General features: G+C 31.5%; 5 protein-coding genes across 5 annotated transcripts; 2 read left to right on the top strand and 3 right to left on the bottom strand.

Annotated features, from left to right (window-relative positions):
- The first annotated feature begins 6591 nt into the window (after positions 1 to 6591).
- Positions 6592 to 7622, top strand: LOC111912482 (uncharacterized). The gene is made up of 2 exons (XM_023908222.1): positions 6592 to 6918; positions 7029 to 7622. Exons 1-2 carry the CDS (start codon positions 6592 to 6594, stop codon positions 7620 to 7622), a joined length of 921 nt encoding a protein of 306 aa, XP_023763990.1.
- Positions 7623 to 11591: 3969 nt separating this feature from the next.
- Positions 11592 to 12722, top strand: LOC128126012 (glutathione S-transferase T3-like). The gene is made up of 2 exons (XM_052763682.1): positions 11592 to 11707; positions 11789 to 12722. The coding sequence occupies exons 1-2, from the start codon at positions 11592 to 11594 to the stop codon at positions 12720 to 12722; spliced, it is 1050 nt and encodes a 349-aa protein (XP_052619642.1).
- A 4491-nt stretch (positions 12723 to 17213) lies between these two features.
- LOC111912446 (probable glutathione S-transferase) lies at positions 17214 to 18405 on the bottom strand. Its single transcript, XM_023908182.3, has 2 exons — positions 17986 to 18405; positions 17214 to 17742 (listed from the first exon to the last, which is right to left on the bottom strand). The coding sequence occupies exons 1-2, from the start codon at positions 18304 to 18306 to the stop codon at positions 17389 to 17391; spliced, it is 675 nt and encodes a 224-aa protein (XP_023763950.1). The 5' UTR covers positions 18307 to 18405; the 3' UTR covers positions 17214 to 17388.
- Positions 18406 to 20080: 1675 nt separating this feature from the next.
- On the bottom strand, positions 20081 to 21337 carry LOC111912447 (probable glutathione S-transferase). The gene is made up of 2 exons (XM_023908183.3): positions 20713 to 21337; positions 20081 to 20539 (listed from the first exon to the last, which is right to left on the bottom strand). Exons 1-2 carry the CDS (start codon positions 21031 to 21033, stop codon positions 20186 to 20188), a joined length of 675 nt encoding a protein of 224 aa, XP_023763951.1. The 5' UTR covers positions 21034 to 21337; the 3' UTR covers positions 20081 to 20185.
- Positions 21338 to 22013: 676 nt separating this feature from the next.
- On the bottom strand, positions 22014 to 23704 carry LOC111912445 (chromatin remodeling protein EBS). Its single transcript, XM_023908181.3, has 5 exons — positions 23451 to 23704; positions 23016 to 23361; positions 22796 to 22864; positions 22478 to 22613; positions 22014 to 22322 (listed from the first exon to the last, which is right to left on the bottom strand). Exons 1-5 carry the CDS (start codon positions 23521 to 23523, stop codon positions 22296 to 22298), a joined length of 651 nt encoding a protein of 216 aa, XP_023763949.1. The 5' UTR covers positions 23524 to 23704; the 3' UTR covers positions 22014 to 22295.
- Positions 23705 to 24959: the final 1255 nt, after the last annotated feature.

The raw sequence follows: 24959 nt of genomic DNA, 5'->3' as shown, positions 1-24959 counted from the left end.
AAGGAAGCATCTTTTGACATTTAATGAATTACTTCCAAATTTAGAACTATTATGAAATAAAAAATGTTGTGCTCGTTCAACAAGACTAAAAAATAGTATGGATATTAAAGAATGAAGAAATGTCAATCTTCGTGGAATTTATAGGCAACTGAGTCATAACTGAAAATAATGTCCGTCTATGCCAAGATAATTAAAAAGAAAATATTTTTATGGTATTGTTGTGGTTATTCACTTTATTTTTTTTATTATTTTTTTCTTTTTTACAGTTAAGGATTTGTTATCGGTTCAAGTTCAAGCTAATTGTGATGTTTTTCTTTTTTGTAACAAACAATGTTTGAGTTTTTTTTTTCTAACAAATAACGTTGAGTTTTTTTTTATCTTAAAAACATTGTATGTGTAATGGTGGAGTTTGTGCACCTTAAAATGTATTGTATGTTTAATTTATGATGGCTAAAACTTGATGGTCAAAGGTTTGTATAAAAAAAAACGGATATTTAAAATAAAAAAAGATAAAAAAAAAACTATTATTTAAAAAACAATAAAAAAAGGTATAAAAAACTGAAATAAAAGTTGTTATTTAAAAAATAAGTAAATAAACAGTAAAAATGTGGAATAAAAGAGAAAGTGAGAAAAATAGGATATTAAAAAAATAAAGAAAAAAAGTAAAGAAAAATGAAACAAAAAAAATATCATTTTGATAAATATTTTTAAAAATACACTAAAATTATAAATATTTTTTCAATCATCTTCTTATTGTCAAAAACTCCATATCATTCCATAGCTCACACTCAAACACTCTTTGATTATCTTTCTTTATCACACTATTAAATCCCCCCCCCCCCCCCCCACCCCACCCCACTTCCTTCTATATTTTCGTGTTTGTGTTCGCTTTTAGAAACGAAGATGATCGATAGAACCAGAACCATTAAAATGGAACCAATTAACAAACCTAACTCGAATCCAACACAACAAATGTTCAATTTGTTCTCAACCCATTTATTTAGCAAGCTAAGTTGGATGGAAAATGTCAATCCATTTAATAAGGGAAATTAAGTAATCTAACTATTTTTTAATGTGTATTTGAAAAAAATAACAATTTTTTTTAGCAAAAATAACTATTTAGTCTACAATAGGCATTCCAAACCAGGTAAAAACACTTTTTTTACCAATTCCGGAACGACATTCCGGATTTCGGACCAATATTCCGGATTCCGGATTGAAATTTTAGATTTCACATTTTAGAAAAAAAAATAAATAAAAAATAATAATAAATAAACTCCGAAATTTCAAGATCAAGTCTGAAATCCAAAGAACAATTCTGGAATTTTGAAAAAAAATCATTTTTTTACTTAAAATTAACAAAAAGTTTAACAAACGTGGTAATGTGAATTATATCCGGTATTAGTATATAAAATTAATAAAATTAGACATCTGATTGAAAAACGATGATATCGAACATTTCGAAATATAGTATTTGAAATCCCAAAAAACAATAAAAAGATTTTTATGAAAATAAAAAAATTAAATAAATAAAAACTTCATAATATGATGAACAGTACTTAGGAATTAGGTATTCCGAAAAAAACTGTTATTTTTCAAAAACTGTAAAAAATTGTTATTTTCTTTAAAAAAATCGTTTATAACAGTTAAATTACTTAATTTCTCTTTATTTAAATAAACATATTGATTTAGGTTGATATTATCAACCCATATAAACCAATTCAACAAATTTCTAGTTCAAGTTATCAATTTATCCCCGTTAAAAATATGTAATCCCCACCTCACCAACAATTACTTTGTCCATCAACAACAATTATTTTATCCGCTTAGGGAGGAAGGAGTCGTGGGGTTTTGAAGTTTGTGTATCCATGGTACTACCAACATGTAGTTCCAAGTAATATCGATTCCAGCGGTTGGAGCAATTTAATTGATCGACGAGCTTTGTTGTATTCAATATGCATGTGCCTTTATTTATCTTTTTCTTTATCTTTTTTTTAATATAATTTTGTATAACTTTATGAAAATGAATACTCCACAATTCATTTAATTCATATAATTTCATTTGTAGTATGGTTTTTTTTAAATAATTTTAATTTATAATATTATTTAAGATATTTTTTTAAATTAGCAAAAAATTATTTTTAAATAAAGAAATGTTATGATTTATTTTATTTTAAAATTTGTAATTTAGAAAAGAGATAATGACTTAAAAGGATAATATATTTTTCGATTTTTACACATTTGGTCACTGAATTTTTTTTTTCGTCCACATTTACCCCTTAAATTTGTTAAACCGTATGCATTCAGTCCTTATGACCGGCTACTCCAGGTTACCCGGTAAAAATGACTTAATAGGGTAAATATATTTCTCACTTTGTACACATTTAGTCGTTAATATTTTTGTACACATATAGTCCTTTTTTTTTTTTTTTTTTTTGCAAAATAAGTTATTTTTTTGTACTCATATAGTACTTATGAATAATTTTTTAGTTTTTTCTCACGAAATCTTACGTGGGACATTCATTAATGAGGTGTATGGGGCTTTTGATGCTTATATCCATATCGCGATCTCGACTATTTGGTTGCTTAGGTCATATATTCTGAACGTCGTAACTTCTTCATATGATATCAGATTTTAACGATCGTTATATCCATGCGTTAGTATTTTAGTCTACTACAACTTTCATTTAGATTACTCAAATTAAAAAATAATATATTTTTACTTATGATTTTTATATCCATACGCGATGGCGGATTTAGTATGGTCCCGGTGTTGCACCGACAACACCTGTTTTTTCTGTTCGCAGTGGAATTTTTATTTTATTTTATTTACGTTTATACCTATTTTCCATGTATCGGAAACACCTATTTCATCTCGGCAACACGTATTATGTATTACTGCGTCTTCCCATGTCCATACGTTTTTTTATAAATGCATGTATGTATGTTTTTTAAAAAACCGTTAGTAAAAATATATTACATCTTAACAGGAGTAATCTTAATGAAAGTTGTAGTAGACTCAAAAAATGAACACGTGGATAAAGATCCTTAAAATATGATATAGTATGAAGAAGTTACAATATTCAAAATACAAGACCTAAGCCAAACCACAAGACGTACGCAACCAAGCAGTCGAGATCGAATTGGACATAAGCATCAACAACCCCAAGCACCTCATCAATGATTGTCTCACGTAAGATGTCGTGAAAAAAAACATTAAAAAATCATTAATAAGTACTGAACGAGTACAAAAAAGAACTTATTTTGAAACAAAAAAAAAATGTTAAGGACTAAATATGTACAAAAATATTAAGGACTAAATGTGTACAAAATGAAAAATATATTACCCTATCAAGTCATTTTTCCCGGCTAACTTGGAGTAACATGTCATAAGGACTAAATGTGTACAGTTTAACAAGTTTAAGGGGTAAATGTGAACGAAAAAAAAAAAAAAAAACACTCAGTGACTAAATGTGTACAAATTAAATAATATGTTACCCTTTTAAATCATTATCCCTTTAGAAAATATCAAAATACTTAACTCATGTCTAAGGATTTAACTTTCAATAGTTTTAAGGTAAATAGTTTGGAGTTTGAAAGTTTCTTTACGAGTCAATTGTTTAATGTCATTGTAATTGTTTCGTTAGAATTTAATTGTTCACTGTTTGACGTGAGCTCCTGCTTTTGCTTACAATATTATTATTACTTTTCTCTTTTTTTGGTATTTTCATATCCGGAAGATGATAACCTTGTAAATATTTTAAAATGAACTCAGTATTAATCAAATCTTGAAATGAAAGCCAAAACAATAATGAACTGTGAATTGAAAAACGTTAAAAAGCATTCAAGAAGACATGGAACCAAAATTGAGAGGATCTATAAAGGATGATGGAGTTATTCTCTTTTAACCCATTGAGCTTACTGTCATATCATATATATCAGTTTTTGTTTTTTTTTTTTTTTTCATTTTACCAACCCACAACGCATGTAAATCATATTTTTTTTAACCCACTTAATTAAAAAAAAAAATACAAAACAACTAAGATATAAGTCTTAAAATACATGATAAGAAAGAGAGAGAGAGAGAGAGAGAGAGAGAGAGAGAGAGAGGTTAGTAAAACCAATTAAACAACCCGAGGGAGTGATACAGGTGATAACTTTATTGCTAATTAAGATTTTACCTTGATGGTTTTGTATTTTTTTTAATTGAATGTGTTGAAAAAAATAAAGTTTCAGTGTGTTGTGGGTTGAGAAAGATAAACAAAAATAAAAAAGAAAAACTGATGTGACGATGGGTTGAGTGAGTTGGGAGAAAATGACTCCCTCCTCTCTAGGAAACATATGGTCGTCTTCTATAAACTTGACATATTTTTTACTTACCAAAGAATTTAAAGGATGTTTGGGATTTCATTTTGAAACTCAAAATGTATTGTATGCAAAAGTACATATTGACTTATGGTTGTAGGAAAATAAGTTTTTAAAAAATAATTGGATTAGCTTTTGTAGTCGAAAAAGTTAATAAGTCAATATGTTATTTTTTTTTAATATTTGTCTTAAATTATACATCTTTTAAAAAGTATTTTAGCTTTTACAATCTAAAAAATCACAAGGAGTTTTAAAAAATTAGAAATTCTAACTTAATCAAATCTCCTTTTAAAATGGTTGACGAAAAGTTATTTTAAAATCATTTTCACATTGACAAACACTTTTTTTTGACTTTCTGATTTTTTTAAAAGTCCATAAGTCAATAAGTGGTCTTTAAATAATCTTAAACACCCTCTTAGGCAATTTACAAATCTTCTCTTATGATTATCTTCTGACCAAAGATATCCTAATTCTCATGAGCAAACCTATAATAACATGGAAATTAAGGGTTATAACCACATTCAACTTTAAGAAAACGGGAGGATCGAACTAGGGTTTCAGGTTAAAGGATGTGATGTGGGTTTTGAGGGGTTGAAGAAAATGATTGGGTTGAAAGTTATATATATTTCTAGGGCTTAAAACGTGACGTGGCTATTTTTATTTCTTATTTTGTGACTTGGAATCCATGTAAGGTAAGATCGAAACCAATCATCCTTGGTAAAAATGTAGCAATGCTATAACAAAACCAAAAATTAAATTTTGTAATTAGAGGCTTAATAACTATATATATATATATATATATATATATATATATATATATATATATATATATATATATATATATGGTTAGGTTATTTTGTTTTCACTATGTATTGTGTGCATGTATGATTGATTCTGAACCAATCATTTTAGTTATTTTAAAAAAGTAATTAATGCATATTACATGTTGAAGATATAATGGATATTAATTACATCTTCAGCATTTAATATGCATTAATTACTTTCTTAAAATAATTAAAATGATTGGTCAAGAATCAATTATACATGCACATAATAGATAATGAAAACATTTGAACCTAACTCTCTCTCTCTCTCTCTCTCTATATATATATATATATATATATATATATATATATATATATATATATATATATATATATATATATATATATCCATTGTTTGTCATATTATGATATTTACCTATTTAGAAACAGAAGGTCATTATTTCACTTTAGTTTTTAATTTATCCTTTAAATAAAGATGGTTTGACTTTTATACTCCTAATTTAATTAAAGAGGAAGAATGATGATGGGGTATAAAACTCAATACACGCTTATTTTAAGTGGATAAATTAAAAACACAAATAAAAATATCACATTCCTTAAAAAATGATTTTTTTAACATTGCAATAAAATAAACCTATTATAAATATAATTTACAAGGACGTTCATTGGTTGAGAGTTATTTGACCATAACCTTGATTGGATTTATGAGGGTATTTGGATAGGGAAAAAAATAATTGTTTATTAGCTTATTGCTTATTCTCATCACAATAAGTTAATTTAAGTATTTGTATAGGATGCTTAAAAAATCAGCTTATTGTGGTAGGAATAAGCAAAATAAGCTGATTTTAATAAGCAATGGGAGAAATGCTTATTGCTTATTGCTTATTTTTAATGATTTCGGAAATTACCTAATTACCCTTCAAAAAAGGATACATAAAACCCATAAACCCTTCAAGATCGATCGTTTGCTTCACCAATATTGTTGTTGTCGATCGCTATTCCACAGTCTCCCTTGGCCATCGTCCCTGGAAGCCATCGACAATCAGGTATGCTGCTTTGTTTTTTTTTTTTTCTCTTCTGCTATCGTTCCCTGCAACATGTTTGCGTTTTTTTTAATCGGTGATACAAACACAGACAAGGAACCATTGATTGTTCTTTCTTACTTCATTCTTGATTGATCTTTTTATTTGTTGCATACCTGTGATATTGTGTTTTTTTTTCTCTTACCTGTTAAGAAACTGCCACTAACCTGTGATGGTTGATCATAACATGCCTCTATGATTATTCTTGCTTTTCTTCATCAATTATTGTTGTTGTTATTTGCTATTATTGATGGTAGTGATTATTATTTGTATTCAAAAATTTCGTTGCCTATATTGATTCAAAATTAGGTTGAAATTTAAGAAGTTTCTTCATTCCTTATCATGATTTAATATAGGTAATGGACACTGTCAATGTTCATGATATGGATATTGATACACCCAAAGTGAAAGTTACAAATAGGTTTAATTGGGATCCTCATGCATTCAAGATATTTCTTGAGGAATGTATAACCGAGCTAAAAAACAGGAATAGACCGGGTACTTATTTCAAACAGCCCACGTGCCAAAATATATGTAAGAGGCTTTTGGAACGAATAGGTAAAGAATTGGATAAAAATCAAATGAAAAACAAATGGGACATTATGCGGAAAGAGTTCAAATATTACGACCGTTTAACAAGACTAGAAACGGGAATTTCAATTGATCTCATGAGAAATACAATCTCAGCATCAAAGGAATGGTGGGATGAGAAAATAAAGGAAATGATTAAAAATTTTATCTAACAATATATTATTTGTATTGTGTTTTTCGTGACATTCTCAATTTGTACATATAGGAAGATAAAGAGTTTGCTAAGTGTAAGGATAAGAATTTGGATGTATATCATACATATTATGAAGCTTTATTTCGGGATATTGTAGTTGTTGGAGACAAGGCTAAGGTACCTTGTGAATTTGGCAACAGTACCACTCCGAAGGATGTACAGTATGTGGATATTACGGATGGAAAAGAGGATACTGACGAAGTCCACTTATTTGATGATGTTGATCCTTTTATCACAATTGATAGTTCTAGTATGAATATGAGGGGAAAGAAATTAACTCCCAGGCTTGACAAGAAAAGAAAGTTTGAAGGAAAAAATGAAGGAAAAAGTATGGCAAACTCGTCATATGAAGAGAAACTCGACATTGTTTTTGATGTTCTGTTAACAAGGAGCACTCAACCCTCAAGACAAACCACACGGTCACCCACAACAGAAGAATGCATGGCAAATGTCTCTACTTTCCCGGGTTTTGAAGAAGGCTCAATAAGATATTTAGAGCCGTTAGAGGTCTTTTTAAAAAAGCCATCTCGTCAAAATTTTATGGTTCCAAAGAGTAATGAAACAAAGATGGAGTTTCTCAAGAGGCTTATAGAGAAAGAGAAGTAGTTGAAGTTGAAGACGTACTCTACTTTTATGTCATATGTTAGACTTATCCTTTTATGTCATGTGTTAGACATACTCTAATTTTTTGGTCAATTTTGCCCTTGCCACATGATTATGTTTTGTTTCCTTTTCAACTATTATGTTAAATTTAAACGGTTGTTTTGTGTTTGTTTTATGCAATGTCGTTTCATGTTTGTTTTGTGGTCAATTTTGCCCTTGCCCCTTGATTTTGCTCTTGTTTTCTTTTCAATGATGTTGCCATGATTTTATCTAATATGTGGTAAATTTCAATCTTACCCTTGTTTCCTTTTCGTTATTAACAGGTTATATTCATGGCCATTGACAGTGAAAGTGACAACTCATATGACAATGATGACTTATGTGATGAAATTGAAAAAAATGAAGAGATTCAAACACTTCTTTTATGTGGGCTTGCTGTCAAAGGGTTACTATTGACTCAGAAATCGAAAAACGTGCGTAGACGTCATCGTTCATCTTCGCGCACAAGAGGCATGCTTACCAATGAAATACTTAACGATCATGAGAGCCGATGTTATGAACTTTTCAAATTAGAAGTCTCGGTTTTCAACATGTTATGTAGGGATCTTGTTGTACATTATGGGTTAAATAAATCACGTCGTGTATCTATTAAAGAGTCCCTTGGTATTTTCTTGTTGTACTTAGCGCATGGATGTGGAAATCGGTTAGTTCAAGAGTTCTTTAATCATTCTGGAGAAACAATCCATAGGCATTTTCATAAAGTCTTGGATGTTGTGGTTAACATAAGTAAGGACATCATCAAACCAAATGCTAACTACAACGAAACTATACCAGAACATATTTTAAATAATCCTCGGTATTATCCATACTTTAAGGTAGTTACTTATTTGCAAAGTTATGTTATTTGGTGAATTTCTGTAATTGTAAAAATAATTGGTAACTTATTATATTTTTTGAAATTGTAGGATTGTATTGGTGTCATCGATGGAACACACGTGAAGGCATCTGTTCCGCAACATGACCAAATCAAATTCATTGGGCAAAATAATTGTGTTACTCAAAATATTATGGCAGCATGTGATTTCAACATGTGCTTTACCTTTGTGTGGGATGGATGGGAGGGGATTGCACATGATACGAGAATTTTCAATGAAGCGCGAAGGAGACATGAAGTTAAGTTTCCACTTCCAGCCGATGGTTAGTATCATTACTTATTAATAGAAGTTTTATATTTTCAAACGATATAAATGAATAACAATCATATGCTTTATTTGTACCTCTATAGGTAAGTATTACCTTGTAGACGTCGGATATCCTAATACAAAAGGTTATCTTGCTCCCTATAAAGGTTCAAACATCCGTTATCATATTCCTGATTTTCGACGTGGACAGACTTCTGCCTCGCGAGAACCAAAAGGCTTCAAAGAAAAATTTAACTATTATCATTCATCACTTCGCAATATAATTGAACGAACTTTTGGACTCTGGAAGGCTTGATGGGTGTTACTAAGAGATATGCATGTAAATTTCGACTTCAAGACCCAAGTTAAAATTGTGTTAGCTTCAATGGCGATTCACAATTACATTAAAATGAGCGGTAGTGGTGATGCAACATTTCAAATAGCGCAAGAAGAGTCTTATATTCCGTGCAATGATGAAGGACCCAATGATGGTATTGAGCCACATAACGAAGTATCAAGTAGACAACGTAGAAGTGAGGATATGTATATGAGTGCAGTATGCGATATGATTGCAGGACATATTTTCTCAAGGTCAAACACTCGTGCACGTAATGACGTATGATTTGTTTTGAAACTCTTTAGTATTTTCATTTTATGGTTTAATGTAGTAGCATTGTGGTCTAATATATGTTGTTATTATTATTTAAAAAAATGTTTTGTTTTAATAAGAAAAATATGTAGTAGCATGATAATTGTTTTTTTTAGTTCTTATGAATAAGAAAACTATTATTATTATTTTTTTTAAAAAATGTTTTGTTTTAATAAGAAAAATATATTAACAGGAAGCCATTTTTGGTCATTTTACTCATATAAAATATTTTGTTTGCCAAACACTTAATATTTTTTATTGTTTATTGTTTATTCTCACCACAATAAGGTAATCCAAACACTTTTTAAAAAACTGTTTATTCCCACCGCAATAAACAATAAACTAATAACCTAAAAATATATTTATCCAAACACCCACAAAGTACATCTTGAAAGCGTACGTCACCGCTACATTAGATCCACATGCTCGTGATTGTTGCAATCTTAGTTGTTGTTTTCCATCTTTTTTCTAATTTTTCAAAAATGAATTTTATCTATTACACGTGAATTATGTTAATATGTGTCGACGAAGAATAGCGTGGATTTATGTTTTTATTGATGAATGATGGGGAATGGTTGTGGATTTGTGTTTCCAACGAACAAATTTAATTTAAATATGTGAGGGTTTCGAGAGGGTCATGTAGAAATTTTACTTTTTCCAATTAATTTAAATAACTAATAAAAAATTAATATATATAACTAATAAAAGAAATCATATAAATGATATTTTATTCATTTGGCTAAGGATCAAAACCACAACAAAGTCCAAACTTAAGGACAAAATTGTGAGAATAATTCTTTTGAACTTTGAATTACTCTAAAATGTATTAACAACCACAACAAATGACAACAGTTAAGGGTTGTTTTTTTTTTTTTTTTTTTTTTTTTTTTTTTTTTTTTTTTAAAGGCATATTTAAAATTTGTGTGGAAGTTAAGGCGTAAAATTGATTATCTTTATTCTTCACAACATTTACCTTTTAATGTTTCTATGCATCAATGGCGACTCCAAGTAATATAAGTGCAAGGGGTGCAACCCATAAACATTTTTGTGCAAACTAGGGCTATTTGGTAGCCTTTTAAAGGCAAACTTTTAATTTTTCAAATTAAAAGTGTTTTGTAGCATAAGGATAAAAGTCTATTAATTTTGTAAAAACTTCTTAAACTTTCAAACTTAGACTTGTATCTAGGGTAACAATGGATGACACGACAAAAATACAAGATACGAAACAAAATTTGGATGAACCTTAAATTCGAATTTGTGTTCCTGTTAAGTAAAAAAACACGATATCTTGTCGTGTCGTGTTCGTGTTCAAAATTCAAAACGAAGTTGACACGATTTAACATTTATTTGTCGTGTTTTTCATGTTGTGTTATGCATGATTAAATATTAATTAAATAAACTAATTGTTATATTATAATATATTTGTTGTGGCGCGTCGTGTTTGTTGCTATTTAACTCGTTCGTTTTCGTGTTAGTTAAAAAACCACAACTCGTGTCGTGTCGTGTCGTGTTCGTATTATATAAAACATTGTCGTGTCATGTCAGACAAAAACACGACATGATGGCCCGATTTGCCACCCCTAAGGTTGGGGGAGTGGTGTCACGAGAACCGCACTCCCTTTTCTGACACGTAGGAGTCACATAGGTGACACACCATTTATACCACACAAAGTATGGTTATTTACCACACCTAGGGTGTGGGAACCATGTTAGAGCATCCGGTGTACATTGCACGAATCGGTCCGTGGTCTACTTGGCCACGAACCACGGCCGTGCACACCACCCCGGTGGTTTGTGGTGGCTCGTGGTCGTGGCCATCCGTGACCCGGACAACAAACCCAAACGCCCAATCTAATTCGTTTCTTGTGTAGCCGTTGATTTGTATCCGTTACTAGCCGTTGTTAAACGGCTAAATTTGTAAAAAAAAATAAATAAATAAATAAATAATTTATTTACCTATAAATACCATACTTTTACTCCTTATTTTTTACATCATTCTTTTCTTTCTCTATACACAAACTACACACTACATCTTCACAACCAAAAATCATAGATCCCAACCAAAATACCCCTCCAAACTACCGAAATCGCAAACCCGATAACGCTTTTGCGTTAGACACAACACCTCGACAATTCCCGACGATGGAGTCACCTCAAGGCGGTTTTATCAATCTACTTCAAAGTGGTTCCCCTATCCAACAAACACCACTTTTCCAACAACAATATCAACCTTTTCCGGCTTTCCAACAACAACAAATGCAACAACAATACCAACAATTTCAACAATTCCAACAACTACAACAACTACAACAACAATCATCACAACAACAACCACCAAGCTCACAACCACCACTTTCGCCGGATTTTGTTCCGGAAACGCAACCTTCACCACCACCTCAACCAAAAAAGAAAAAAGGAAAAAAACCGACCCGACCCACTACCAATCAAGAAAGGGTCCCATGGACAAAAGAAGAAGAAGAAAAGTTAGCGGAGGCATGGGTGGCGGCTTCCGAAGATCCAATTGTAGGAGATAGCCAGACGTACGAAAGTTTTTGGGAAAAAGTCCGAGCCATTTTTTACGAGTTAATGGAAAGTGAAGCTCGAAATGCCGATCAAATTACGTCGAAATGGCGAGATATTCGATTAAAATGCACCGATTTTGGAGGAATCTACAACAATCTCCTAAACATACGCAAAAGCGGCTCGAACGATTTTGATGTTTTCAAGGCGGCCATGGACCAATATGAAAAAACAACGCCTACACGCAAAGCTTTTCCGTATATGAAGTCGTGGCTAAAATTGAAAGACTCCCCAAAATGGAAAGAGCAAACGGAAGGAAGTTCCCAATCTTCCGGTTCAAAGCGTTCGAGAAACCCCGATGGAGCTTCTCAACAATCGGACGGCCGAACACACATCGACATCAACGACGATCCGATAGATCTTGAAACCGACCAACCTCTTCCTCGGCCCGTTGGAAGAAATAAAGCAAAAAAAGCGGCGTCAACATCTTCGAATTCTAGTGTTATGGATATGTTCGGCGATAAATTTGATCGATATGTGCAGCTTCAGGAAACGAAGGCCGAGGTGATGACTCGGATGGAACAAAAAATGATCGAAGCACAAACATCATTTCAAGAGGCACAAGAGACACTCCAAACAAAAACCGATATGGAAATCTTGAAAATGAAAGCGGACGACCTTGAGGGCGAAGACTTGGAACTTTTTCTAGCAATGAAAGAGTCGGTTCGAGTCCGACGTAGGCGTAGGGGGTAGTTTATTTTATGTATGGTTGGAATTTTTAGTTTTTTAATGTTTTTTTTTATTTTTTTTAAATTAACTAATGTAATTTTTATTTTGATTGTTATTTTTATTTTATTTTTTAATTTCAATTAATTTAGTTTTTATTTAATGTAATTTGGTATTTTAATTTAATGGAAAAATAGTATTAAAAAATGTTTTTAATGTATTTTTGAATTAAATTTAAATAAAAAAATGAGGTGGAGTGGTGTTTTAATGTATTTTTGAATTAAATTTAAATAAAAAAATGAGGTGGAGTGGTGTGTTTAGTGGTAAGTACCCCATGTATGTGGTAGTGGAATGTGGTGATGATGTGGCACCCACCACATATGTGGTATGTGGTGGGTATAACGGATGGCCTTGGAGAAAGAAAGAGGTGAGAGAAAGGAGAAGATAGTGAAAGACACATAACAAGAGAGATAGAGAGAGAGAGAGAGAAGTGCAACAGATTTTGGGAGAGGTGCAGTCAAACCACACCCAAGACCGCATAGGGGGGGGGGGGAGGCAGTGTTCCCATGCCTATGTAGCAGGGAGTGCGGCCAAACCGTAGTCCACTCCCTTGACCCTAATTGTATAAAAAATAATGTTTCCTTCCCTCTTTTACCCTCGTAAGCTAATACGCGCGCCTCCAAAACAACACACCCACCTTCAGATCATCTCCTCCCACCTCTGACCATCTAAAGCATCGATCTCCTCCTCCCACTTCCTCATGTCGTCGACCTCCCTGAAATCGACTCCCACAACGACTTTCGACGCTGATCTCAAACAACATTGCTCCTTCTCCTCCCTCCCATCCCTTATCCCACCTCTCCAATCTACAATCGTTTGCTCCCTCTGGAATTGATATCACCACCAAAAGTTGTGTCGCCTCAGCTAGCACCGCAAGTGATGACGACCTCATGTTGCAGGTAAGTTTTTTTCTTCCTAAAAATAGATTCTCTATAAATAGATCGATTGTTCTTTTTTCCCCTTGAAAACCGATTCTTAGAAATACATCGATTTTTTTTTGCCCTAGATATCGATTATTTGGTTTTGATTTTCTTTGCATTTCATGTCAGATCTGGATCGTCATATGATACATGTATTTGTTTCTAGATTTATGTCTCAAATTGTTTATATATTAAGATAGAAGATGATAAATTTTGATAAAACCTTTTATTACTAGTATCAAGTTTCTAGAAAATATGAATAGTATTTTAAATCTTAAGATAGAAGATGATAAACGGTTGTTATTTTAGGGATTTTTTTTCAAACTTTGAGCTAGGGATAATGATTCATATTATATGGAGTTTGATACATAAGTGATGGCACATCATTATCTAGCAATTATGCATGAACTTTGTGTGAATTGGAAGTAGTTTATATAAATTATAAAAATCGGAGATTTTAACATATTATCGATTCTAGCAACATACTTTGAAAAGTTGGTGATGGATTTGGTATGTAATATATATATATATATATATATATATATATATATATATATATATATATATATAATTAGGTTCAAATGTTTTCAATAAGTATTGTGTGCTTCTAACAACCAATCAAAATTAAGAAAAATAAAATTCAATAATCTACCCTAATAAATGAAAATGACTTTGCCACATGTCCTTCTCTCATAAAATTAGCCACATGTCATTTTGTCATAATTTGAGATATATTTATTTTCCACTTGTCATTACTTTAATTTTCATTTTCAATATATCATTAATTTAGTTTTCATAAATTAAACCTACCATAATGACTATTAATTTCAAATTTTAAATTTTAAATTTTAAATTTTAAATTTCAAATTCAATTTCAAATAAATTTACAGTTTAAACCTTTGTGTTTAACATTTTGTTATCATTAACCCGTTTAGTACACACTAAACACATAATTTTAATTTATTTATTTTTTGCATGTTTTTTTCTCATAATTTTCACTTATTTCAATTTCAAATTCAAATAAAATTTCTATTTAATCGTTCGTACTTAACATTTTGTTTTAATCAACCCGTATAATATACGGGTCTCACAACTAGTAAATAATAAAAGGGTGTAATAGTAATTTTGTCACACTTAATTATGGTAAATATTTAAAACATTTAATATCCTTTAAATTAGGGTGATTTGTTTGTTAACCCTACAAAAACGACGGCCATTCATCACCATCAACATTGTCGTATTCTTTGTTTCTCCTCACCAAGTCCGACAACCATTGCCGCCCAATACCATCGTCGATCACCAACGTCATCATCTTCATATGTTGTCGAGGAGAGGTAAACTAATCTAACTTGCGATTCTGGAAGAGATGAGGGGCGGAGATGCAATCTGCACTAACGATGATGCGATTCTTGTGTGTGTAATCGAACCAACGGTGATGCGATTCTGCGGGTCTCGATCTTTCTCGTTCCCATGAAAGGTTTTGCGATTTTTTCCCTGCAGTATTTGATTTCCTATTCTTGTACATCTTGATTGCTTGCAATTCTTCCTCTGAATGTTACTGATTTACGTTTCTTCACATGGATCTTCCATTTGATTTATTCACTGATTTTCGATACTTTTATTTCCGATTATCCTTCCTGTTGATTTCTGATTTCACTAGTATGCCCATTGTGCTCTCATTCTTCTTTAATTTTAAATATTCATCATTCAAGTTGATTTTGTAATTTAGAATCCAACTTAAATAATGATAGATTGTTCTTGATTTTCTATTTGTTCTTTGATAGTTGATTGTTCTAAATTTGTCTTCGATGAAAAGGATTAAGCTGACATTCTGTCAGAATTTGTATGAAAAGGGTTAAGCTGGAGTTTTTTTTTTCATATCAGAATGCAAACACATGTTCATTCTATTAGAATATAAATATTACATAAGCCATGTGTTCCTAATAATTCCAACAAAATACATTTATACATGTTTTAGAATGTTTATGCATAAAGAAGAAAAAACTATGATTTAAGTGCATTCTATAATGTATTCTGTAAAAATTTATTTATATAAATGCATTCTGTTAGAATTTATCAGAATTTATTGTTTTATTCTATTTAATGCACTAAAAATTTTAATATCTGAAAGTTGATTATGTTTTCTTTGTGGATTTAGGTTTTGAAGAAGTTGCCGTTAATGTGGAAAATGAAGGAAACATGGAGAACAATAGTGCATATTACGTCAGAATTTATAAATTGTTTCTTAACAATAATATTCTTTCGGAATGGAATAGTGTTTTTATTATATTTTGATGTTTTTTTTTCTTTTTTAACCATTTTTAGTTTTAATCTTTAAGAGTAAATGTAATCCTTAAACAATTGTTTGTCATAATTTTTTTAGAATGAATGTAATAACTATTTATAGTCTTATTCTTTACAGATGAATGTAAATAGTGATTCTAAAATAATAAAATTTGTATTCCTTGAAAATGTTATTCTTGATAATATGTTGTATAATTCTTTAAGCATGTTTAATATAAAAAAGTATCTTGAATGAAACCATATTCTGCAAGAATAAAACCGCAAATATATTTACTAGTTTATTGTTGACTTTTTGTCATTCTGGCAGAATAAAATCGGTTATTATTAAAAATAATATTAAAATTTTAATTATAATTAATTTAAAAAATTCAGATTTTTAAAAATAATGGAATTAATGATCCCTTAAAATCTGAAAATTTCCTTTTTTTAAAATAGGTTAATTGACCAAATTACCCTTTTGCTAAAAATTTTGTGATTGTATGATACATGCTACCCTATTGTAATATCATAGACCATCAGATCATGACTGTTGATTCTTTTCATCCGGTGGTCTAGATCTGTGCATTCTGGCACATAATAGTTAGTAAAAACAAAATAACCTAAGCATATATATATATATATATATATATATATATATATATATATATATATATATATATATATATATATATATGTGTGTGTGTGTGTGTGTGTTTAAAATGATTTTTGGAAAAACTTGAATTTCAACCCAAGCCTACTTATGTAAAGATCATCCATCCAATTTGCGTTAATGATTACATAACTCTCCACTGAGTTTATTTGTTTCCTTGTTGCATTCGGATTTATAGGTTGAAATGTTTGAAAGAAAAATTTGAGGAGATATCGTGTTTATCTAATAATGAAGAATGAGTACAAATTGATCATCAACAGTTCGATTGCAAGTTCGTTGTCATCTATTTCTCAACATTCAATGTCAAATATGTTATTTTTTAACATTGAAATCCTTGGGATATAAAAAAAATGATGTTATATTTGTAAATGTATCTCAAAAAAATCATTATAAATTATTGAGGATAAATTTTGATTTATGCTAATTTTGATTTTGTATGGTGTTTATATTTTTTTAAAACTTATTCAACAAAAAATAATATAAAAAGGTAAAATAATTATTTTTATAGTTTCGTAGAGGTCCAACCAAATAGTATATTTAAAATTCAAACCCTTTTACAAAATTAAAAACTTTTACGAATTCAGATTCTGCCAAAAACCAAACTCCAAATTCCAAACATGGCAATATTCTGTTTACAAATACATCAATCAGTCCTTCCAATTCAAAATCGAAAATACAACTTTATTTATAAAAGTCAAACACAACATTGATCGAGTACATCCAAAGTAAAACAACAAATCGGCTTTGATACCTCAAACTTCTACGCATCAAGTCCAAGCCTCTTCCTCATCTGCTGAACGAAGGCAAGGACCTTTAGCGACTCAGGAAGAACACTAGACACGCTCCCCTTGTTCTGAAAGCACCTTTTAGCCCAACCAATCAATATTGGGCAGTCTTGTTCAACGTTCAATTCCCCATATGTTTCATACGCATGAAGCCATGCATAAAATGGGATCAAAGACGCATCAACGTAGCCGAAACTCTCACCTCCAAAATAAGGTTTGTCTCCAAGCTCTCCTTCAATCAGTTTAAGGGAATCCATGAACTCTTTCCTGGATGCCTCATGTTCTTCCGCTTTTGCTGTGTACAACAATATCCTCCCATTGTGGTATACCTGCGTGCATTTCCATACACAAAGTCAGACAAAAGGTTCGTATATATGGTGGAATTAGAAAGTATTCCACAATTACAATCCAAAAGTTTCTTCTTTTTTTTCGCTTGCTTTTTCACAAATAGTTTCAAATGAATTGAGACAACCAAAATGGAAATTTTTGCAAGAATCAAGAAAAATCAAACGTCAACTTAAACTGCGCGAAGTAAATATATCAAAAGAAAATGAAGAAAAGATGAGAGTTACCTTCTTGTCAATAAAATCGACCCAAAACCTCGCACGAGCTTTGCCGTAGGTATCAGAAGGAAACAATGGAACTGTATCTTTCCACTCTTCGTCAATATACTCAACGATGATGCTGGACTCGCAGATCGGTTTGCCATTGTGAATGAGGACTGGAATTTTCTTGTGAATTGGGTTCATCTCCTCGAGAAGCTGACTCTTGTTCCTCAAATTCTCTTCTCTGTACTCATATGAAACACCTTTTTCAGCAAGGGCTATCCTGACCCTCATTCCATACATGCTTGCCCAGAAATCCAGTAGAATCACTTCTTCTTGTTTCACCATTGTTGGGTTCTTGGGTTTTTGGTGATATTCAGTTATTCACTAATTGGTTTGTGTTTGTGTGGATGGAAGTGCGTAGATATATAATGTTGGATACATGGATTCAGCCGTTCAGGTCATTCAAATATATAGTATTAATTGTTATTATATTATAAGTGAAAGATGCTTTGAGTTTGATTTGTGACTTGTGAGGCGCAAGAGATAATGACATCAGGGATGATTTCATCAAAAGTCACTGCTTCAATATTCTAGCTGTACTTATTTACGATTTTGGAAAAAAAAAATTGTATTGTTATTCACTAACTTTACTCAGTAAATTTACTAAATAAAATTGAATTGTATCATCGTCCGATCATATTTTTTAAATTGTAGCAAGATAACCATAAATGACGCTACATAATATTTACAAACCCACGATAAAATAGATAGGTTTCTTTTTGCCAAATAACACCCTATAATAAACATAGGAACATGGAAAGATAAATAACAACTCTCTTATGAATGAGGTAAAATAAAATAGATACGTTTCTTTTAAATGAGGCATTTGATATAAATTTATCCATATATCATTTTTGTAAATTTATCTGCTTCACCTCCGGTTAACCATGTCTCCACCTTGGACCACTCTTATACCACCTATCCTCTCCACCACTAACCACCAAGAACACCGGTCACAAAGTCCTGCCTTTGCCAAGAGCAATCTACACACCACCATCACCTACATATTTCTGATATACCACTTTAAACAACCTGATGCCACCAAACGTGAATCAGAAGAAGAAAAGAAAGTGGTTTATTTGTGTTGTTTGTAGGGGGAGGGGGGACACAAACAATATAGAGTACAAATGTTTTATTGATGTAGTTCCCACTATTTATTGATGCGGTTTATTAGAACGAAAACTTAGGAAGGAATTGAAAATTTGGAATGAAAATTTATAAATTAGAGGATAGAATAAATAAATTGTGCGGTTCTCACATGCTTTATTGATGTGATTTCCATTTGAGTTTAATAGAGCGGTTTAGAAGTAATACATCAAATTATGCCTTTTTAATGTTTTTTATTGTGGGTATAGGAAAACCGTACCAACAAATGTTTTAAATGGTAACGTTCCTTAGTTTATTAATGCGAAGTGTTTTAATGGTGCTTTTAGGAAAAACCACACCAAAAAAAATCTCATCACACTATTAAATATGTTTTGTACTACTGTCTTTCCCGGCTTGTTCTTGGCTCCCGTAAATCTTGATCTTTGAGGGTCATCCGGACATGACAAGGTTTTAACAAAAACCGAAAGGTTAGGAAATAATATATTTGAGAGAGAGCATGCTCATCCAAAATAATTACACATGAAACGTTGGTCGGCCTTTTCACGTTCTATTTGGATATATCTTCTTCGTTTACGTCGATCACTTTTCGCTTTCTGGCTGGTAATTGTTTGTTCTAGCATATTTTGTACGACAATAGCTACTTTTTTTTTACTTGTAATACGTTCCTGAGTACGAGGGAGATGATGATGACAACATTTTTTATAAAATGACCGGAGGTTTTGAGAGACGTATTGAGATTTGTATGTATTAAAATTTGGAGGTTTGTATGTGTATTTGTAATCGGTTGATAGATGTAAAAAATGATTTTTGTTAACCGTTATATTTTTATAAAAAATGATCCATTTAAAAATAAAGTTTGGTAGAAACATTAAAATAATCAAAAAGCCCTCACTATCCTCGTTTTCTCTCTCCTCTGTCTTCTCGTTAGATTGGCTAGAGGGAAGACGGTAAAAACAAGAAAACTCGACATCAAATTAAAGAGATTTTCACAAGAAAGAGAAGTAAAAGACACCGATACATGATCGAAAGTTTAACAACATATATACAATTGGAAGTTCTACTCATCGACTCCACGTATCTTCCTCATCTGTTGAACTAATCCAAGCATCTTTAGCGACTCAGGAAGAACATTAGACACACTTTCCTTGTTCTGAATGCAAGTTTTAGCCCACGCAGTCAACTTTGGACACTCGCCTTCAATGTTCAATTCCCCATATGTTTCATAGGCTCGAAACCGTGTATAAAACGGAATCAAACACACATCAACGTAGCCAAAGCTCTCACCTCCGAAGTAAGGCTTGTCTCCAAGCTCTCCTTCAATCAGTTTAAGGGAATCTATGAGATCTTTTCTTGCTGCCTCATGTTCTTCACCTTTTGCTGTGTACAACAAAGTCCTCCCAGGTTGGAATACCTGCATTTACATACACAAAGTTAGACAAAAGATCCGTTAATCAAATAAAGACCATTTTCTTCGTAGATGGAGGGAATACATAGCTACATACCCCTGAACTGTAAATTAACTCCGACGTATAGAATATTAATAATAAATAAATCAAAAGAAAATCAAGAAGAGTCAAGAGTCACCTTTTTGTCAATAAAGTCAGCCCAAAACCTGGCACGAGCTTTGCCGTAAGTATCAGAAGGAAACAATGGAGATTTGTCTTTCCAGATTTCATCGATATATTCAACAATGATGCTAGACTCACAGATTGGTTTGCCCTTGTGTAAGAGAACCGGGATTTTCTTGTGAACCGGGTTCATCTCCAAGAGAAGCTGGCTCTTGTTCCTCAAATCTTCTTCTCTGTGTTCGTATGAAACACCCTTTTCAGCAAGTGCTATCCTGACCCTCATCCCATACATGCTTGCCCAGAAATCCAGTAGAATCACTTCTTCTTGTTTCTCCATTGTTGAGTTATTGAGTTCTTGGTGATATTCAGTTATTCAGTTATAAATATGTGTTTGTGTGCAGGGGGGAGTTTTCCAAGTTTCCTTATAGATTATTGTATTCTAACCGGATCTTATTATAAGCCAAATTCGATTTGAGCTTGACTGGTTGTATTTTTTTTATTTAGACTAGATTAAAGTATAAGATTGGTCAATTGGTATGTCATTTTATTTGGACTAAATTCTTAAAATATATTTTTTCTCTTTGGTTTTTGTATAAAACGTCTAAATAACTAATTGTAATTTGCCCTTGATATAATTTTTTGTTAGTTATGTAGAAAACATAACATTTTGGAATTTTTGGTTTAAGCTTAAACTTTTTTTTTTTTTTTTTTTTTTAAAAAGCACTCCTAGTTTCTCAAAAAATTCACATGTCAAATGCCGTTTTCTTTAAAGAAAAATTCCAAAATGCTTTATTTGCTAAGTGACGTTTGTTAAACATTTTAAAATCATGAATTCACTAACTTAAAGCTTTCTTATCTTATCTAACATGAATGATATATAAATCAAAATGGAGATGGCACTAATGACAAGAAGAATAATACCTGATCCAAAAAGCAAGAGTTCGAGATAGGGAAAGACAGTAAGAGTAAAAATTAAGAAAGCTTGATCCAGAAAACATGAGTACGAAAAATGCCATTCTTGCTATAAGTCGCAAGTTTTCTAGCATGTGTATTTCTTTATTTGAGTTACAAAGACCCATTTAGATTTGCCAAATCTAAATCATATTGCGTTTATTAAACAGCTAGATAAGTTTTCTTAGTTTGATGATAAGGATGAAAAGAGTTTTTACTGGTTCCACCTTTTTTGGTGAAACAAAAAGTTTTAATTTTAGCTCATTAACATCAACCTCAATCCATATACATAATAACAAACAGAGTAAAACTTGTTTAGGGCCTAATACCATATGCACAGCATAAGCAAATCCCGATATAATCACATTTTCAGTTATTCAAAAGCAGGCAAACCACTTCACCTCTTTCTTTATTCTCCATCAAAGATAGTTAAGAGATTTATACATGTCTAGATTTATATTATGAGGTAAACTAGATACATCATCAGAACACAGCTTTTGAAACGTATACCACATAAAAATAAGTGGGAATTAAAACCCTAAATTACATAAACTCTTTTTCAGAAACATATACATACAGATTATTGTATCACACCACATTTACCATCTCGTATCAACCCATAACCTCACTGTTGTTTTATATATTCAATCACCTCCTTCTGCGCTTTGTTCCCACCTGAAAAATTAATCATATAAACATTTAACATATATATAAGAAAACTTCAACAACATAATGCCCAAAACCTAACATGAAAGGATTAACATTGAAACTAAGATTTCAATGGAAGAAAACTGATAAAACATTAATGCCATATTTTCCAAGAATATTACCTTCACATCAGTATGTCTAGAGGTAGCATGGGAATTTTGGAGCAGCTTTTGTTCTTCAGATGAACAATTCTGACAAAAGAAATGCTCAATCTGTTTAGCATCCTCTGGCGTCATGTCTATACAAGCAGGATGAAACCTGAACCAAAAACAGTAGAAATTTATTGTTTTTATTTTGCTAAGGATTTATTATCGAATTCGTAGGCCAACAAGAACATGATTACGCATGGAAAAATGGTAACTTTTAAGCCAAATGATCACCCAATTACTGAATTGAACTTAATTACAAATCCCCAGAAAGATATGACAGAATAAACCTACCAATCGGTGCAGCCATCGCATTGAACCATCAAGTCATCGGGATTGTAAGGCATCTCACACTTACAGTATCTGCCATGTTAACAAGAACCACTTAACATTCAGATGAATGTATTGAATTGATCAATAGTGACAAGAAAAAGGGTAAAAATCAAGCTTTTCACGAACTTTAATTAAGAAATGTGAGGAGAATTGCAGCAAAAAAGGTTACGGTTATACATACACGGCGACTCTATCGGGATTGAAAGCTCCGGTGGAAGAATTATACTCGAAACGACAAAAGTAATCGTCGTTACCAACTGAGTCAAGCTTTGTATAGCTCTTGAAAGTGTGAACAGTACACTTGCCTTCGATTGTATCGGCGCTCTGAACATCATGGTGATCGGAGAGGAAAAGCTCTTTAGTGCCGTGAAACTGTCTCCGGCCACCGATCGATTCCTCCGGTCGGTAATACCACTGTATGTGAATTTTCACGTTGCTTCCTTTGGCGTCCGATTCGAGCTTCTCCACTTTTGCTACATACGACAGCTTCGATGAATCGGAAGGGCGCATCAACACACAATCGCCGGCTGATTATGATAGGAAAAAAAAAACAGATCGTTAGAAGAAATCGATAAAGAGATGGAAGATGAGATTGAGAAGGAATAGGTGAAGGTACGTTTGATGGATTTATTGGAGCCTTTGATGGTGTAAGAATCTAGGGTTTTTCTGGTGGTGCGGGTTTTTGCCATTGACGGAGAACGACGGAGTTAGACAGACATAAAAACTTAAGAACAGGAACTCAAAATCCGTAGAGGACTATTTTCTATAAAAACTAAACAGAATTATAAATCACCGTCAAAACCTTAAAAGTTCGTCGGTGAAAACCAAATTTGGGAAAAATACGACGAGTGAAACCGAAAACCGGTTTACGTTGGTTCGTTGGTAACTTATCAATTCAGTTTCGATTTGCAACTAGGTTGATCGTAAATCATGTTTTTTAAACCAGATTCAAATAGAGATTTCCTTTTTTTTAATTTGAAAAATACACATATATGTAATGACATAATTTGAATATAAGACTGTAAAAGAAAAACTGAATTTCTATTTGTTTTGTTTACATTTAATATAGTATTTATTATTTATAGAAAAATATCGTCAGTCAATCCGACCCATTTAAACGTGTTTGGAAATTTGTTATAGTTGATTTTTCAGGTCATGGATTTAATCATGAACTAGTGGGGTGTGTTTATTTTTTTCAACACAATGCTAAAAACTAAATTTGAATCAATGAAACAATAAATAATAGGATTCATTTTTTTTATATACTTACTTTTTTCATTATGCACTTCGATCATTGATCACTCACCACCGAAACATTTCGCCGGAATAAACCCATGGCAGCAGCTAATCGATGGTAAAACAAAAGGAAGGAAGGCAACTAACGGTGTCAATCACAGGGGATATCTGTTGATTGCTTTGTTGATTTCTTTCTACGGATTTTGTCATATTTGGGCTAATTTTTTGTTTCACTAAACTCTTTTTTGCCTTGGCACTTGGCCACTTGGGTTTAATAAGTTTTGACCATTTATGGAGCTAGTTTGTAATTATATTTACAACTTAGAAAATAACTTTTTCTTAGGGTAGCATACATTTTTTCCGGAATATCATCGCAACATAAAACAAAATTTTCCAAAAAAAAATTACACTATTGAATATATATATATATATATATATATATATATATATATATATATATATATATATATATATATATATATATGTGTGTGTGTGTGTGTGTGTGTGTGAGGGCATTCTGAGCTCTACAGTGGATTTGCCTATGGTGTTTATACTACAGAATAGAATGACTAATGAATGAAAATGATAACGCTATTCATTTGAAGGGATACAATGAAATTGATCATTATATTTTATTGTCTAAGTTTGGTTAATCGAAAAAAATAAAATAAATCATTCAATTATGTTGTTTTTTTATTAATAAATATAAATTTAAATAGTATAAAATGCTCAGCTCCATTTCGTAAGGCAACCAAACAAGATTTTTTTTTTCATTTTGTCATAACATTTCATTTCGTTAACTCTTGAGTTAGTGCATACCAAATGTTGCCTTATTGACAGTATCAAAAGACATTTATACTTTTAAAGGTACATGTTATTGTAACATACC

Source organism: Lactuca sativa, chromosome 5 (genome assembly GCF_002870075.4).
Source record: "Lactuca sativa cultivar Salinas chromosome 5, Lsat_Salinas_v11, whole genome shotgun sequence".
Lineage (NCBI taxonomy): Eukaryota > Viridiplantae > Streptophyta > Magnoliopsida > Asterales > Asteraceae > Lactuca > Lactuca sativa.
This window is presented reverse-complemented; position numbering and strand designations above follow the sequence as displayed.

What these genes read in the sequence shown, in the direction of transcription:
- LOC128126012 (XM_052763682.1), top strand. Translation starts at nt 11,592, where the DNA reads ATGGAGTCACCTCAAGGCGGTTTTATCAATCTACTTCAAAGTGGTTCC. An exon ending in GCTTTCCAACAACAACAAAT is followed by an intron (nt 11,708 to 11,788) that starts GCAACAACAATA and finishes ACAACCACCAAG; the next exon opens with CTCACAACCACCACTTTCGC.
- LOC111912447 (XM_023908183.3), bottom strand. Translation starts at nt 21,033, where the DNA reads ATGGAGAAACAAGAAGAAGTGATTCTACTGGATTTCTGGGCAAGCATG. An exon ending in CTGACTTTATTGACAAAAAG is followed by an intron (nt 20,540 to 20,712) that starts GTGACTCTTGAC and finishes ATGTAAATGCAG; the next exon opens with GTATTCCAACCTGGGAGGAC.
- LOC111912446 (XM_023908182.3), bottom strand. Translation starts at nt 18,306, where the DNA reads ATGGTGAAACAAGAAGAAGTGATTCTACTGGATTTCTGGGCAAGCATG. An exon ending in TCGATTTTATTGACAAGAAG is followed by an intron (nt 17,743 to 17,985) that starts GTAACTCTCATC and finishes AAATGCACGCAG; the next exon opens with GTATACCACAATGGGAGGAT.
- LOC111912445 (XM_023908181.3), bottom strand. Translation starts at nt 23,523, where the DNA reads ATGGCAAAAACCCGCACCACCAGAAAAACCCTAGATTCTTACACCATC. An exon ending in AATCCCGATAGAGTCGCCGT is followed by an intron (nt 22,865 to 23,015) that starts GTATGTATAACC and finishes TTAACATGGCAG; the next exon opens with ATACTGTAAGTGTGAGATGC. An exon ending in CTAGACATACTGATGTGAAG is followed by an intron (nt 22,323 to 22,477) that starts GTAATATTCTTG and finishes TTAATTTTTCAG; the next exon opens with GTGGGAACAAAGCGCAGAAG.
- LOC111912482 (XM_023908222.1), top strand. Translation starts at nt 6,592, where the DNA reads ATGGACACTGTCAATGTTCATGATATGGATATTGATACACCCAAAGTG. An exon ending in TCATGAGAAATACAATCTCA is followed by an intron (nt 6,919 to 7,028) that starts GCATCAAAGGAA and finishes TTGTACATATAG; the next exon opens with GAAGATAAAGAGTTTGCTAA.